This window comes from Limanda limanda, chromosome 1 (assembly GCF_963576545.1).
Source record: "Limanda limanda chromosome 1, fLimLim1.1, whole genome shotgun sequence".
Taxonomy (NCBI): domain Eukaryota; kingdom Metazoa; phylum Chordata; class Actinopteri; order Pleuronectiformes; family Pleuronectidae; genus Limanda; species Limanda limanda.
The window spans coordinates 23672345-23687062 of record NC_083636.1 but is presented as its reverse complement, the minus strand read 5'-3'; the positions used below and the strand labels follow the sequence as shown (position 1 = coordinate 23687062).

At 38.8% G+C, this 14718-nt stretch overlaps 2 protein-coding genes across 2 annotated transcripts in view; one reads left to right on the top strand and one right to left on the bottom strand.

The window, feature by feature from the left end:
* The first annotated feature begins 540 nt into the window (after positions 1–540).
* On the top strand, positions 541–7045 carry LOC133009093 (hyaluronan and proteoglycan link protein 1-like). The gene is made up of 5 exons (XM_061076499.1): positions 541–646; positions 3111–3274; positions 4490–4688; positions 5537–5839; positions 6492–7045. Exons 1-5 carry the CDS (start codon positions 541–543, stop codon positions 6779–6781), a joined length of 1062 nt encoding a protein of 353 aa, XP_060932482.1. The 3' UTR covers positions 6782–7045.
* A 5617-nt stretch (positions 7046–12662) lies between these two features.
* LOC133000708 (versican core protein-like) overlaps positions 12663–14718 on the bottom strand; it is a 29490-nt gene continuing 27434 nt past the window's right edge. The window contains exons 16-17 of the mRNA XM_061070704.1: positions 13915–14097; positions 12663–13786 (exon numbers count right to left, since the gene is read on the bottom strand). Of these exons, the coding sequence (XP_060926687.1) occupies positions 13530–13786; positions 13915–14097 (440 nt within the window). The 3' untranslated portion in view covers positions 12663–13529. The remainder of the gene's footprint in view (positions 13787–13914; positions 14098–14718) is intronic.

Genomic DNA, 14718 nt, shown 5'->3' with positions numbered 1-14718 from the left:
AGTATGTATAGTATATACTCACATTGTGTGGTTGCATTGCGGTGTTATTCAGTGTGTTGCCATCATGTGTAGACCTGTGTAATGCGTAGCCTCACATGGGACGTCCGGTTTGTGCATCAAGGACAAGTTGTGTTTTCTATAATTTTTGGGTAATTTTTGTGTTTTGAGAATATTGGAGCAACTTAGCTCAGAAAATGTGAGGTGTTGTGTTTTTGGCTGCAGATGTGCTAAGTGTGAAGGATGCAGGATATTCTGCTCTGCCACAGTAACACAAGCTCTGTCGGGAGGAGGAACAGTGCTGCAGAGAGAAACATTGTATTACACTGAGCTGAGCTGCAGACCACGCTTACAAAATGAATAACGTTCCTTTCTCTGTGTCTTGCACTGACAGTATGTGATATAACTACAGGAAAACTCTGTCCTCAGCATCATGTTACTGTACGTGCTGAACTGTAACCCCCCCCCCCCACACTCTCTCTCTCTCTCTCTCTCTCTCTCTCTGTGTCTCTGCAGTGATCAGACCCCAGCTGGTGAGTGAAGATGATTCCTGTGCTGATCTGTGTTTTGATTTCTCTGAGTGCAGCAGCCAACGACTTAGACACTCTGTACCCTGAACTGGAGCACTCCAGAACCATCTATGTCACAGGTGAGTGGACGTTCACTTTGCTTCTGTTGGAAGTTTCTTCCTCTTCAAAGGGAGCTTCCACTGTCGCTGAGCCATTTTCTCTAAGATTTTGCAAGGTCTCGCCCTAGCTATGTAATGTGCACCAATACTAATGTATATTATATTAGTTGAAAATATAAAAATAAAACCTTTTCCAGTATTGTTTTCTGTGTTTCGTTCATGACACTCACTCTGCAGTGACGTTTGTTTCCTCTGTTTATCAGTTAGTTGTGCCTGTGGCTCGCTGATAAGGCTGCTATGTGAGGGATTATTGGCTTGGTGTGATCTGGATTGGCTATCTTGTTTGGCTATCACATGAAAAAAGCACTTTAATCATTGTGAAAGATATTTTATTTAAGTTTAGATTCTTCACCCAATCGTTAAGAACAACAATATAAAAATTAAGTACAGAGAATCCTGCTCTACTGTATAAGTTCTCAGCTCAATGTTGTTGTTATGTTGAGAGGAGGAGTGGCACAGTATAGTGCAGTGGGTAGTGCTGTTGTCTCACTGGTTTCCAACCTGGAGGACAGCCGGGGCCTTCCTGTGGGGGTTTCCTATAGAGCTTCCTCCCCCAGTCCAAAAACCCAACCTGTACAGAGTTTACCCTGCCTGAAAAACAACTAATGAACTAATAACTAGATAAGTTATATCTAACTAATAACAAACAAACAATTGAAAACAAGCCAATTACCAACTATTTAATGACATAGTAAACTAAATCGCTCCCTAAAATGGACAATAACTAACCATTGAAAAAAACAATTATTTTTAATGATAGATAACGAATAAATAAAGTAACTATTGGACAAATACTGGCATGTAAGAATCATGGGATTTAAACATCAATCATTGCATCAGATGTGTGTGGGAAAATGATATTGGAACATTTTTCAATTTAAAACATGAAACTAAATGTCACATTTCCACATGGTTTTCCATCATCTTAGCTTTGACTGCAGCTCTGTTAGTCACTCCATCTTTCTCTGCTGCGGTTAAATGGCAGCATCTAGAGGATTGGCTCCACCATTGTTTACCTTTATTTGCCGACATCTTATATTCAGATTAAAGTGGTTGATGCAACTTTTTCTTTAGTCAATTCTTTATTTATTCATTAGAATTTGAATGCATTTAGACTGAAAGCCTACCCACATGGTATTGGGCATGCTCAGAAAAACTCTTCCTGAACTAGTCCTTTAAGATCTTGTAGCCCTTAACACCAATATCTCCTGAGCTTGGATCTGTGCTGCTCTGATAAATGTTATCTCCAGGAGCAGTTAAGTAATGTCCTGCTGTCTGACATCCTGCCAGGGGAACAAGTTATCAACAAAAAAGTAAAAACAAATATACAAAATTAAAGAATTGCCTGTGAACACAAGAGTATTTAAATTTGCATGTGATCTGCTGCTGAGACCTCCAGCCTCGGTCACAGGGTTTTCAGATTGGTTTGCTCCTTGTGCTCTGCCTGACCAACACAGCATGTCACTCTGCCTGCTGCATAAGCAGCCATGTTTTTAACAGTTCAGCTGGTTGTAAGAGCTAATGACCCATTGATCCAATGTGTATAATTGATCATGAGAGTTTGCAGTTCCTATGAACTGCTTCTTCAGCTCTAGCTCCTGAATCATTACATTACAGCAGTGAGACTCTGCAGCCTCACGTCTAAACTGTACTGAGGTTTCTCTCGTAACTTTCAGATTCTTTCCTCAACCAGCGCAAACCGAGTCAGTTTAGTTTTTTTCATTTGATGAATGATAACTTATTTATTATATAACTTATTTTACCTGTTACTTTTTAGTCAGTTTGCAGATTTGTTGGTATTTATTTGATGATCTGTGTGTTTGGTGGCCATTCTTTTATCTGAGTGAACCTCAATGTGTTCTGGACCACATATGAGAGACTGCCTACTCAGCTGACATCTTTTGACCAGTTTCATAATGATACCAAAAATAGTGTTTCACAGAAATGGATTTATTTAGGGCCACTACCACAAATATAGATTTTCAATTTTTTCAAGTGGACAGTCTTATTTCATTGTAAAGGTAGACACAGCTCATTGATTCACTCAGCCTCTGTTAGCTCTCTCTCTCTTTCTCTCTCTATCATTCAAACACACACACACACACACACACACACACACACACACACACACACACACACTGTGCCAGTAGCGTGGGTGTGAAGTCTTGTTAAACTTTGGACATCAGCCATTCCCTAATACCGACCTTGTAAATAAAGCAAATGAGTATTTGCAAAGTGTTCACCTTTACCTTTTAACACTTATACTCTAGAACGATATATTGAATCTCATCAGCAAAATAAAACTGTTCTCAAAATGAAAAAAATCTATGTGTGTGAGAACATAGGCCAAGACAGAGTGGCAATTGATATGTGCATTGTTTACGTGGATTTGTCTCCGATTTCTGAGTGTGCCTCTGTGTTGCAGAAAATGGCCCTCAACTTTCGGTGATGGCAGAGCAGTTAAAGGTGGTGTCAAGGCGAGGAGGGAACGCTACCTTACCTTGCAAGATCCAAAGAGACCAATCACTGGCACCCAATCGCAAGATGAGGATCAAATGGACCAAGCTGACCTCAGACTACCTGAAAGAGGTTAATGGTCACTTTATTAGTGGCAGATAGTTGAATCTGCACCATGTTTTTAAAATTTCTCAAATTGTTCCTGTATTCATGTATGTCACAAACGTCTAATACTGACAGTGAAGGTTTTTTTAAAGGTTCGGTGTGAAGAATTTAGTGACAACTTGTGGTGAAGTTGTATGTTGCAGCTAAATGTCCCTCATCTCACCCTCCCCTTCCAAACATGAAAGAGAACCTGTGGTAGCCTTCTGTTGTCATAAAAACTCAAAAGGTGTTTAGTTTGTCCAGTCTGGGCTACTGTAAAAAAAAACATGGCTCCAGATGTAAATATAAAGTATTTAAATATAAAGGGTCCATTCACGGGTAAAGAAAACAACAATTTAGATGAAACCCACTAATGAAAACATAGGATTAAACTAGGATTATTTTTATATTCAATTTCCTTTTCACCTAAATCTTACAAACTGGACTTTAAACTAATCCTAACCCTTTTCTGGGAGACAGGGCTGCAATGCAAATGTGCAGTACAAGCAAAGCTGGAGATTTTCCACTGATCCACATTTGAAATGTGGACAATGCACTAGAAAAGAGAAGAACGTAAAGAATGCAGGTCTAAAAATATAATTTTACTTATTCTATTGGCCTCAGTGAAACATTGTGGTAAAAAAAATGAATGTAGAGTTTGTTGCTGTTGCTGTTTTAATTACTGATTAATCTGTTGATTAAGTATATTTTAAAACTATAACCCTTTAGTCTATAATAAGTCAACCCACCTCACGTGTTTTGTTTTGTCCAAAAACGAATGATACATTTGCAATTCATCAAAATAGTTTTAATCAATTGAATAACTTATAGGACTGCTAAGGAGCCCATAGTTTTCTCTGTAAAAATAAGAAAACTAATACATCTATTTAAATATGACATAGCTGACAAGTCACTTGTGCCCTAAGAAGACCCAACCAAAAAACAGATTTTCTTTACACCTAGTCATATCTATCAATGTACTCGGTTTATAACTTTAACCACAATCTGAATTTAGGCCTGAACAGAGCCCTATTTTCTGCTGCCTAACAGGAAGTCACATGCTGATCTTCATTAAGTTGTCAGTTGATTTTTCGGATTTCATAATTCCTATCCCCCTTGCCATAACAGGAGTAATGTTCGGCACTCAATTTTGGAGCATAGGATCCTGGCATCATGAACTCACTGCTCTTCTTCTTGCTCTAGGAGGATGTTTTTGTTGTCATGGATTATCACAAGAGAAGTTATGGCAGTTTCCATGGACGGGTCCACCTACAAGGCTCTTCTCCCATGGATGCCTCTCTGGTCATCACAGAAATCACCCTGGAGGATTATGGGAGATATAAATGTGAAGTAATTGATGGGCTGGAAGATGGAACAGTGGTGGTGTCTCTTGACCTTGAAGGTATGATATTTGGGTAAAGTAAGTCTTTACAATGGGAAAGAATAAGAACGTTTCATGAACTGTCCAAAAATAAAATGTCTATTTAACTTCATTTTATTGTAACAGGCTGCAGTGGAGCTAAATTTAGCTTCAACAGCAGAGACTGCTTGGGGGAATGTCAGGAGCAAGTGTTTTCTGTAAGCATAGTGCACATCAGTGTCAGAGCAGCTTCATTATGCCTGAGTGGAGCCAGAGACATCAGCCGTAACTGCCTGAAACCAGAAACACTGGCAGCAGGCCGACATAGAGAAATGTGCTTTCACTCTCTGTCATTAGGTTAAATAGTAGGATTTAATTTAAAGCCCAGAAGATGGATCCCGAGCAGTTCTCAGACGTTAACACTGGAGAATGTCCTGACAATTGAGTCCAGTCTTTCTCCGGACTTTCACACATGAACCACACAGCAGGAGATTCTCCGGACAGACATGTTCACAACAACTCAGAAGTCTCTGGAGCGTTCAGAAGAGAGGTAGTCCAGCATTCAGAAGCATCCTGAGATATTTGTTTCTTTATGTGTTTTTCAGCTTTGTAAATGTTGTGTGTTTGAAACATCATCGCAACTACTTGCTCGCGGTGTATCCTACTGAGGATCTCCTGCTGTTTGCTCATTTGGGTATTATCAGAGTTTTTACCCAGGTCGCTGGCAGGAGAAACTCTGAAAAAACATTTGTGTTTTTACACAATGTCAGGAAATGATTCAGAATTTAGAGCATGTCCGAAAGCAGCCCCAGTTGTATCTGATTACTGCTGGTAATCTATCACTTCTCTTTCTCTGCTCTCTTTTCTCTTTTTCACAACTCTCCGTATAGGGGTTCTCTTCCCATATTATCCCCGCCTGGGTCGCTACAACCTCAATTTCTACGATGCTGTGCGGGCATGTCATGACCAGGATGCCATCGTGGCATCCTTCGATCAGCTGTATGATGCATGGAGAGGAGGGCTGGACTGGTGCAATGCTGGTTGGCTGAATGATGGCACGGTCCAATATCCAGTCACCAACCCCAGAGAACCATGCGGCGGCAAGAACACAGTACCAGGCATTCGCAACTATGGCCTGAGAGACAAGGACAAGAACCAATACGACGTCTTCTGCTTCACATCCCATTACAAAGGTGAAGGTCTTTAACTATACTCCCTAACTGTGTGTTTGGTTTTACTATAATTTAACCTTAGGACAATTATCCTATGAAAACAAGCAGGCTGAGGGGTTAAACCACTCCCGCTGTTGGCTGAACAAAGAAAAGTTACTCACTGAGTTTGCCCTGAGTGTCTCTGTGTTTGACAAATGTCTTCTTGCAATGCAAGCACTCTTTCATTAATACAAGTAAAGGAATTCAACCAACAGTGGGTTTCACTTGAATTTTATAGATGGCATGTTTCAAGGTGACTTAGAATAGAAAAACCCACTGCAACTGTACGTTTCTGATACATGTAAGACCAGTGATATACTTGCTTTTTATCCAGACATTAGCCCAGACAACCAGATGTGTTGTAAGTAAGATACTGGCTATGTTTTACCAGTGAACTTTGCGTGTTACTGGAGTATTCAACCACAAGGTTTTGCAACTTTTACCAAACACCTTTGCAACTTTGTACTCTCTTCATTCTTCATAGCATTTAAGCAGCCACATGCTCAGTATATCTCTCATGAGTGTATATTACAGTGTCATCTACATATAAGAGGATTATTGTCGGTAGAAAAAAATTGACATTATCATACTTTGTTGCACATGATGTTTTAATCTACATTTTCTATCTACCTAGGCCGGTTCTACTACCTGATCCATCCCTCTAAACTGACCTATGACGAGGCAGTCAGAGCTTGTCAAAAAGATGGTGCTGAGATTGCCAAAGTCGGCCAGATGTACGCCGCCTGGAAGCTGCTGGGTTATGACCGCTGTGATGCTGGCTGGCTGGCCGATGGCAGTGTCCGTTATCCCATCTCCAGCCCCCGCCGGCGCTGCAGTCCCACAGAAGCTGCCGTCAGGTTCAGCGGCTTCCCTGACAAAAAGCACAAGCTGTACGGAGTGTACTGCTTCAAGGGCCACAACTAAAACACAAAACAGACATACAAACAACCTGCGCACACGGACAGCACACATTAGCATGTACACACAAACACACACACACACACACTGGTGAGAGAAAAAGAGACAACAAACGCATCCAAACTGTGATAATTTTTTCATGGAAACCTTATGACATTACTGTCATGTCATGTTTCTTTGTAATCTTGGACCCGATACTCTATGAGGGTTGGATTACACATATTATTTAATCAATAGAGTGCTTCAGGGATGATGTGTTTTTATAAGCCAATGCAGATGTTAACATCATACTGGTTCCCTCAAGAAAATATAATAAATAAACTATTGGATTTTATCATTCATTTTATTATTATTGTTATGAGCTCTTATACAAACAAAAGATCATGATACATGTTTTTTTCCTTAAAGAACATTTTTGAAGTCTAAATACAATCCCCAGAAGTAAGATGCTAATGGTAGAGTATAAACCAACTACATCATGTACACACAACTTTAACACCACCAAGCTTCCAACTTGTAAGACACGTAACTCTTAGAAAAATCATGAGTGTGTGTGTGTGTACTAATGTAATTTATTCATGAAATAAAAAAACAAACCCAAACAGCCTTCAGGGCCAAGGTACTGGTAGTGTAAAAATACTAACTTATTTCTGGAATATAGGACTCATTCCTGCAGCACTCTATGCATTTGAGAGGGGTGAGTTGATAGGGTGGGCGACAGCCATACTGTCATTCAAGAATGGACTAGGCATGTGAAGTAAGAAGGAACCACGCATATAAACTGACAATAATTTAACAGCAAAATGTCTCATCGTTGGAATAATACTTTGGGCACTTATCTTGTTTTATTCAAGACCAGGAACAACTGCAAGCCATGAAATGCAGGTGAAATGAGGCATCAACAGAGGTTGCTAAGATCCTCTCAAACTTGTCAGATAGGACTACAAGCCTAGCACAACCAAACTGATCGTTGCTGTCCATTCCTAACAAGGTGCTACGACTGGTACTTTGTACTTCATCATATTGTCCAGTGTTTTAGTTTTTTATACAAATGTGTTGGACCAAATCAGTCTCATCACTAAAATTATTAGAAAAAGAACATCCAAATGTTAGCATTGCTTGTTTTCTAAGTATGTAGAATGTGATTATCTGAAGATGTATTTCTGTTACTTAATATTTTTTGATATACTGTCGAAATATTTACATTTTTTTTTATTTTATGTCTTTCTGGCCAAACTATCCAAGTCGCTTTGGTTTACATAAACAAAAGTGGTAAAAGTACAACAATCCACAGTCCTAAAAGAAGACGTTGATTTTGCACTGAACATAAAGAAGATATCTAGAAAAGAGGATGAGGCAAACAATAGTTCATCTTATCTGGCAATAGAATATGTCTTGCAATATTAGGAAAAGCATTGTGTTGCAGAATAGTTACAATGAAGTAAACCTTTGTGGCTGTATCTCTGTTTGGCTTCAACTTCACAGCATGACATAGCTTCAACAAGAACACAGCAAAGTAGCTCTCAGTGTAAATCTACACACTATCTATCTAGCGCCTTGATAAACTGCTATTTTTGATACAAAGACTGTAGTTTCTTATAGTGAATGAGCAGAGCCAACGCTTTAGACCCATTTGTGACCCCAATGCTCCAAACCTAACTCTACGAATCAGTCACAGAATGTTACACGTGCAAATCTGAGAGCGACAATAGAAAAAAAAAATTATTTTACCTGTTATGCCGTAGTGGGATGTCTTTTAAAGGGTATTTTTGTGTCAGCACAGATTGGATTAAAATGTTAATATTGCTCACACATTTGATCTTTAGCAACTTTGTCAACAAAAAACTTGTGATGATTTTTTTTGTCAGCGTGAAAACTATGAGTGAGCAAATCAACAATAAAATCAATATGATTTTCAGCAAATATTAATAACTCAACAATAATCTGATACGTGGATGAATGTACATTAGTCATTTTGAACATTATCGGTGGAATGACACTTTCTAGCTCTTGATCGCTGTGCTGCCCAAAACGTCTTCAGATGATGATGTAGTGGAAAGCAAAGGGAAAACAAATTCATGGACTAGGTGCACAAACTGAAAGATTTAAAGGGAACAGCAGCAAAACATCTGGGATAAACAATAAAAATAGACAGGACAGCACATCAACATTTATAAGAAGATAAGCCAAGTAACAATATCAGGGGCTGTGGCCGGGCTGGGGCTGATATTGCAAAAATTTGCAAAAAAAATTTGCAAAAAAAATGATTAGGTGCCACCATTAACACTGCCTTTTCTGGGCAGACATTAGACACTGTTGAAGATTTAACCCACTTCTGGATGGCAGGTAAAATAGATAAAATGTTGACTTTTACGGAACAAACACTTGTGATGGAATCACAGAGTAATGTACAGAGCGCTGAGGTCACTGATGGGACTAAGCCAGGTTCTGAGTGAGCATGCTTTTCCTGGCAGCAACTGGCAACCTGATTGCTATCTCAGCTCTGAACTGGCCGACCTGTCTCTGGCTCACCGTTCAGACAAAGCAGCCAACCTGCAGCGGCCTGCTGAAGGAGACAGAATATAATACATTCAAAATACCAATAATTCCTGCATGGAGGTGCTGAGGGTTTCTTCCATCAGAGGGTATCATTAACGGTGCACATTGATCATTCTTAGCACACCCAGTTCGAGCTTGCACAGACGCTGGTTGAGGTCATTCACCTGAGCCTGGTGAAGGGTGTGCAGTGAGTTTCCACGCTGAGAAAACAGCGACAGCTCGAGAACAAACCATAAAACTATGACTGGTTGTTTTTACATTTATGTTTGAGTATGAATTAAACACAAGATGTAACATGTGAATTTTAATGGTAATACATAAAATTAATTTACAGGTGCAGATTGCGATTCATATCTGTCTGTTGATGATTACTACAGCTTAGCATTGCATAAAGACTAGAAATAGACGGAAACAGCAAGTGCCTCTATCGCCGACTTATTAACTGAACTTGAAACAAAATGTAGGTTGTTTTTAAGAAAGCTTTAGAGAAGCTATCTGTTTCCCCATTGTTCAAGTCCTTATACAGAACTAAGCAGATCACACGTCATAGTTCAAAAAGTGAATAAGCATATTTCACTAAATGTCTTTAAAGGTTTAAAGAAACAGCTAATCTATTGCCTTTATTTTGTGTATTGTGGGACTAACTTTTCTCATCAGGAGCTAAGTTCATAACTGCACCATACAAGGGACCCAAAGACAAAGCACAATAAAAGAATACATAAACTATGTCTCTGTCTCTGTCTCTTTACACAAGACTCACTGAGGTCACCTATCATCCAAAAATACATCATGACATTTTATGAGACATCCAAAAGAAAAGAAAAGTCAGCACCATTCATGTTGGGCTGAAATGAACTTTAGGATGGCTGTTTGCAGAGAGAGTGCAGGTGCAGTTCTTGTGTAATGCAGTAATGTGCTCAACGTGTTTCCAAAGGGAGTGGTGCTGCTTACACAAATGTTTTCCTGACAGAAACACCAAGGCCATTCATGGTGCTGCTTTCAGTGGATTTTGCAACTGAAATACAGAATGTTGCCAAAGCACATAACTGTTTTAGGAACTGAGTGACGATATTGTAGGTGACGTGTTGGGTTTTTACGTTTGTAGAAGGCTGTTTGTTTGACTGTGGCAGAGTAGGACAACTCAGGTGTCAGACAGCCATTCGATTATACAGCGCCAAATCATAACATACATGATCTCGAGGCACTTTACATCTGCATTCATTTACTTCAAAAGTCTACTAATAAGCCTATGTAATGTTTATATTATTTAACATATGGTTATTGTTATAAAGGTGAAAATCAACGTGGAAGCAACTTAATTAAAATGTCCTTATCTGCTCACTCACGACACATCATCCTTTGAAACTCTTCTCTTACGGCAGACCGGACTGACAAGCTGAGTTAAAGGATGAGTCTGGATATACTCAATATTTCTACCTATTATCAAAAATAATCAAACATTCAAAGCTAACAAGTTATGTGTGTCAATCTTCAATACATTTTTATTTGTGTAGCCTATATTCACAAATCATTTGAGTGTGTCACCTATGCACCGGGCTCTTGCAACTTCCCATCTCCGTTAATCCTCTGAAATAAAACTGTGTGTTTGGAAATATACCAATAATAATTTGGAATGGAAACTGCCTCAAATCAGTGTTAACCACCCAGATCAAGAAAGAAATAATTGAACTTGTTGCAAGGCTCTTCATTAAAATACTGTGATTCGGAATAAAGCTCCACAAGCAGAACAGGTTGATGTATGAGTTGGTATTATTGCACAAACAGCTGACAATGACAATGAAACCAGGATGATGAACATTTTACAGTAACTTGACTGGAAAACGACACAGTAACATAAAACATAAGCTCTTGTGCCACAGACACAGTAAACCCTATCAACCACACAGAGTAGAAAAAGAACTTTTAAAAATGCATATACATGGACAAACAATATAGAAAAAGGAAAAAGTTTGAAGAACATGAAAAAAAAAACTACCTAAAATGTGTCAGGATCAATTACAAAATATTGTGGATGATGTTTAAGTTGCCTCTATGTGGCTTTTTCACATTCCCATATCAGTTGAGTTAAAAACACAGTTTCCACATGTGCACCAGAAAGCAACAAACTACATTTAGCTGAGAACACTTACAAAACCCAGCATAACTATGTAGAACATTTTCAAGCGAAATACTCTCAAATACCCACAGCAAAATAAGAGGCCCCAACAGCTCGAATAGCTAAGGTTGCTAAACAAATGCAGCGAACAACCAGGACGGCAGCATTGGACTGTTGTAAATGATGAGAAGTTCTCTCCGCAAGAAACAGCATGACAGTAAACAGAAAGGAAGTCATCCTAACAGAACTACTTCCTATGACCTTTATTTGATATCACAGTCCATTCATAGGTTTAAAGTATACAATAAGTTAAATTCATATGGCTTTATATAGTATCTATATTATATATCCTATGATTAATAGCCACAGCACACACATTCATAATAATATATCGACCTCTCTTTAGCTCTGTGTGCCACTCTTTAAATCTCCCATCTCTCCTTTAAAAATCATTTTCTGTGTTAAAATATTTTTGTACAAAAAAACTACGAGGGAGATAAACCAGTACAAAATAATTGTCATAGTAAGCAGCACAGCCCGAAACTAGACAAACTGAAGATGTTTCATGATAATAATTTAAAGTGATGAATTCATGTTTTTTTATAGTCTATCAATAACATAATAACTATTCTAAATACTGGATGAGCTTGTATTAAAATAAAACACAAATATTTCAATGAATAGTGTGTTTTGGTTTTGAGACTTACACTACTGCTTATTTAGTATGGGCAGTATCTTCCCTATATTAAAGGTACCTTGTGGGGATTAAGTTAATTTATAGTGGCACATTAGCACTATGGAGCAACAGGTTTACAGAGTTTTGTTAACATCTTGTCTCTGTGTCGAACAACACCATATTGGCCATTTGGAGCCACAGACAAGCCATAGCAATCTGGGTATGAAGTGTCCCATTGATACATGTGCTAAACCAAACACGATTCAGTCTAAGCTTTCAACCATGATGTTTCAGTTTGTTTTTATCAAATGACTTACCAACTCCAATTTGACTGGAAAAATGTACACTTCAACATAAATCAGTGTGATTAGAACTACCTAAAATGAGAGATACCGTCTTTGGGGAAAATGTATTTAACGCGTACTTTGACTTTGACTCTCCATTAACATGGAGGAGGCAGGATTTATGACCTGCTCTATACTGCTGCCAGACACTAGGTAGAAATTGAGACACTTCACTCTTGGGGAGCTGCTGTGTTCCGTGTTGTCCATCTTTATATGCAGTAAATATTTAAAATGTATTATTCGTCTTGGTAACAACCTGACCCCTACATTACCCACAATACAGATCGACCACTGACATTTTGTCTGTAAGTTTGTATGGCTAAAATTACAATATATTAACTTATTATCTTATGGAAAATGGACTTTTGTGACCTATCCCAATTTTGAAAACATTAGCAAACATCTCAAGTGTGAGCCTATAGAAATGTTCAAGGTCTGGGGTCATGCATATAACAAAGCAGTAGCCAAAACAAATGTTAAGGTCCATTCCCTTCCCTGCTAGTTTATAGCATTAGGCCTCACAGTTCATACTCTTTTTGTTGAGAAACAATGAAAGTAAATATGTTATATCTAAATATGCTATATATCTTTGTTGGTTCATAAAAATACAAAAAACACAGTGCACCTTTTAACTAAGATTTCCCACATGTCACTGGGTTGACAAAGTGTTTTCAGATTCTCTGTCGGTTCAGGAGAAAGTGAACACAGAACAAAAATCTGATTTCACAGACCAGCTATGTGGTATCTGACGATTAAGTTAACCACACAGTGACATGATTACAGCACCTTCCTGTTAAGAACATTGTGGCATTATAGGCAGATGTGATATAGTCTGATTTAACTTGCTGAATATACTAACTTCTCATTTGTGTTACTGTTCAGATCCTGGAGTGTTTGTGGACAATTTGCTGATACAACATCCCCTTGTTCTTTTCAGAGCCATTGATAGACAGTTCAGTACACCGCTCTATCTGTCTATCGATGACTCTGCAACGTGATGGCAGGCCTGCTGTGATTGGCTGCCACACCATAGCTGATTTATAAAAGCCCCAAACCGAATCAGTGTCTCATCTGATCTTCCCTGTGTGTTTGTACATGCACTTCCCTCTTCTCCCTCGGCTGCTCCTGGACTCGCTTCTGAAAAGGGTTCCAGAAGCTCTGCAGGAAGCTGTAACTCTGCTGTTGCTCTTGGTTTTGAGTTTCTTTCTGATGAGTCTTGCTGGGATGAATGTGATGGTTCTGGTGGCTGTTTTGTTGCTCGCTGTTGTTGTTGTTGTTCCGGTGCCGGGGAGCAAATGACTTGTGGTAAGTTGCAGCTAAGAGAAAAGATTTATAAGAATATAGATTAATAAGTGAGAACACTTCAAAACATTGTACAGGATTGTAATAATGAAGGAAAGTGCTGAGACAGTACATTGTCCTAGAGTCTGTTGTTGATACTCACGGCTGGTGCAGGTGACTCTGGGCGTGTCCCATTGGCCGTTTGCACGGCAGCGTATCGTAGGGGCATGTCTCTGGATGAATCCCTGTTTACAGTGATAGCGTAGCAGGGAGTTGATCTCATATCGAGGCTTCATGGCCCCAAACACTCGCGTGTCTTTCACCACAGGAGGCTGTCCACATGCCACTTAATTGAAGCAAACAAAAAAGAGAAATTAAATCAGAAATTTTAAAATTTTCAAAAGTAGCTGTGGGCAGTGTGCCCAGGGGCTAACTGGATTTTAACGTTTCTGAGATCTGATCTGGAGAGCATCGGATTTAAACATGATAAGTGACTGAGGCTTTTGTTAGTCTTTCTACATAAATATGATAGAGCTGAGTTCTCATCTTGTTGCTAGTGAGGACCAGTCTATATTTCCATTCAGTCAGTCATTTGAAAGCGTTAATATGTAACTTTTCCAATTTTTTTTTTCAAACTAGACCTGTGTTGTTCATGTTGTTGAGTCACGTTCTTAAATAATGTTGTGTTATATTATATTTTCCAACTTGTTATTCAAGATAACAGCGCGTTTCATTTGGTCACTTGCAGTGGCATCAAATCCTCTTTGTACATTTGTCAGTGTTTCATTTTATAATTCAACTTCAGATCTTGGTGGATTTTAATTACATATTTTAACCAGATGAAGGATTTCAGTCATCACATGGCTCGATCTTAAGTTATCACAAAGAAAAGCTAAGGAAATGTTAGCAGCATTTCGACTTAAAGCCCCTCACAAACGTCAGCAGGGTCAGAGAAATCTTATTTTGA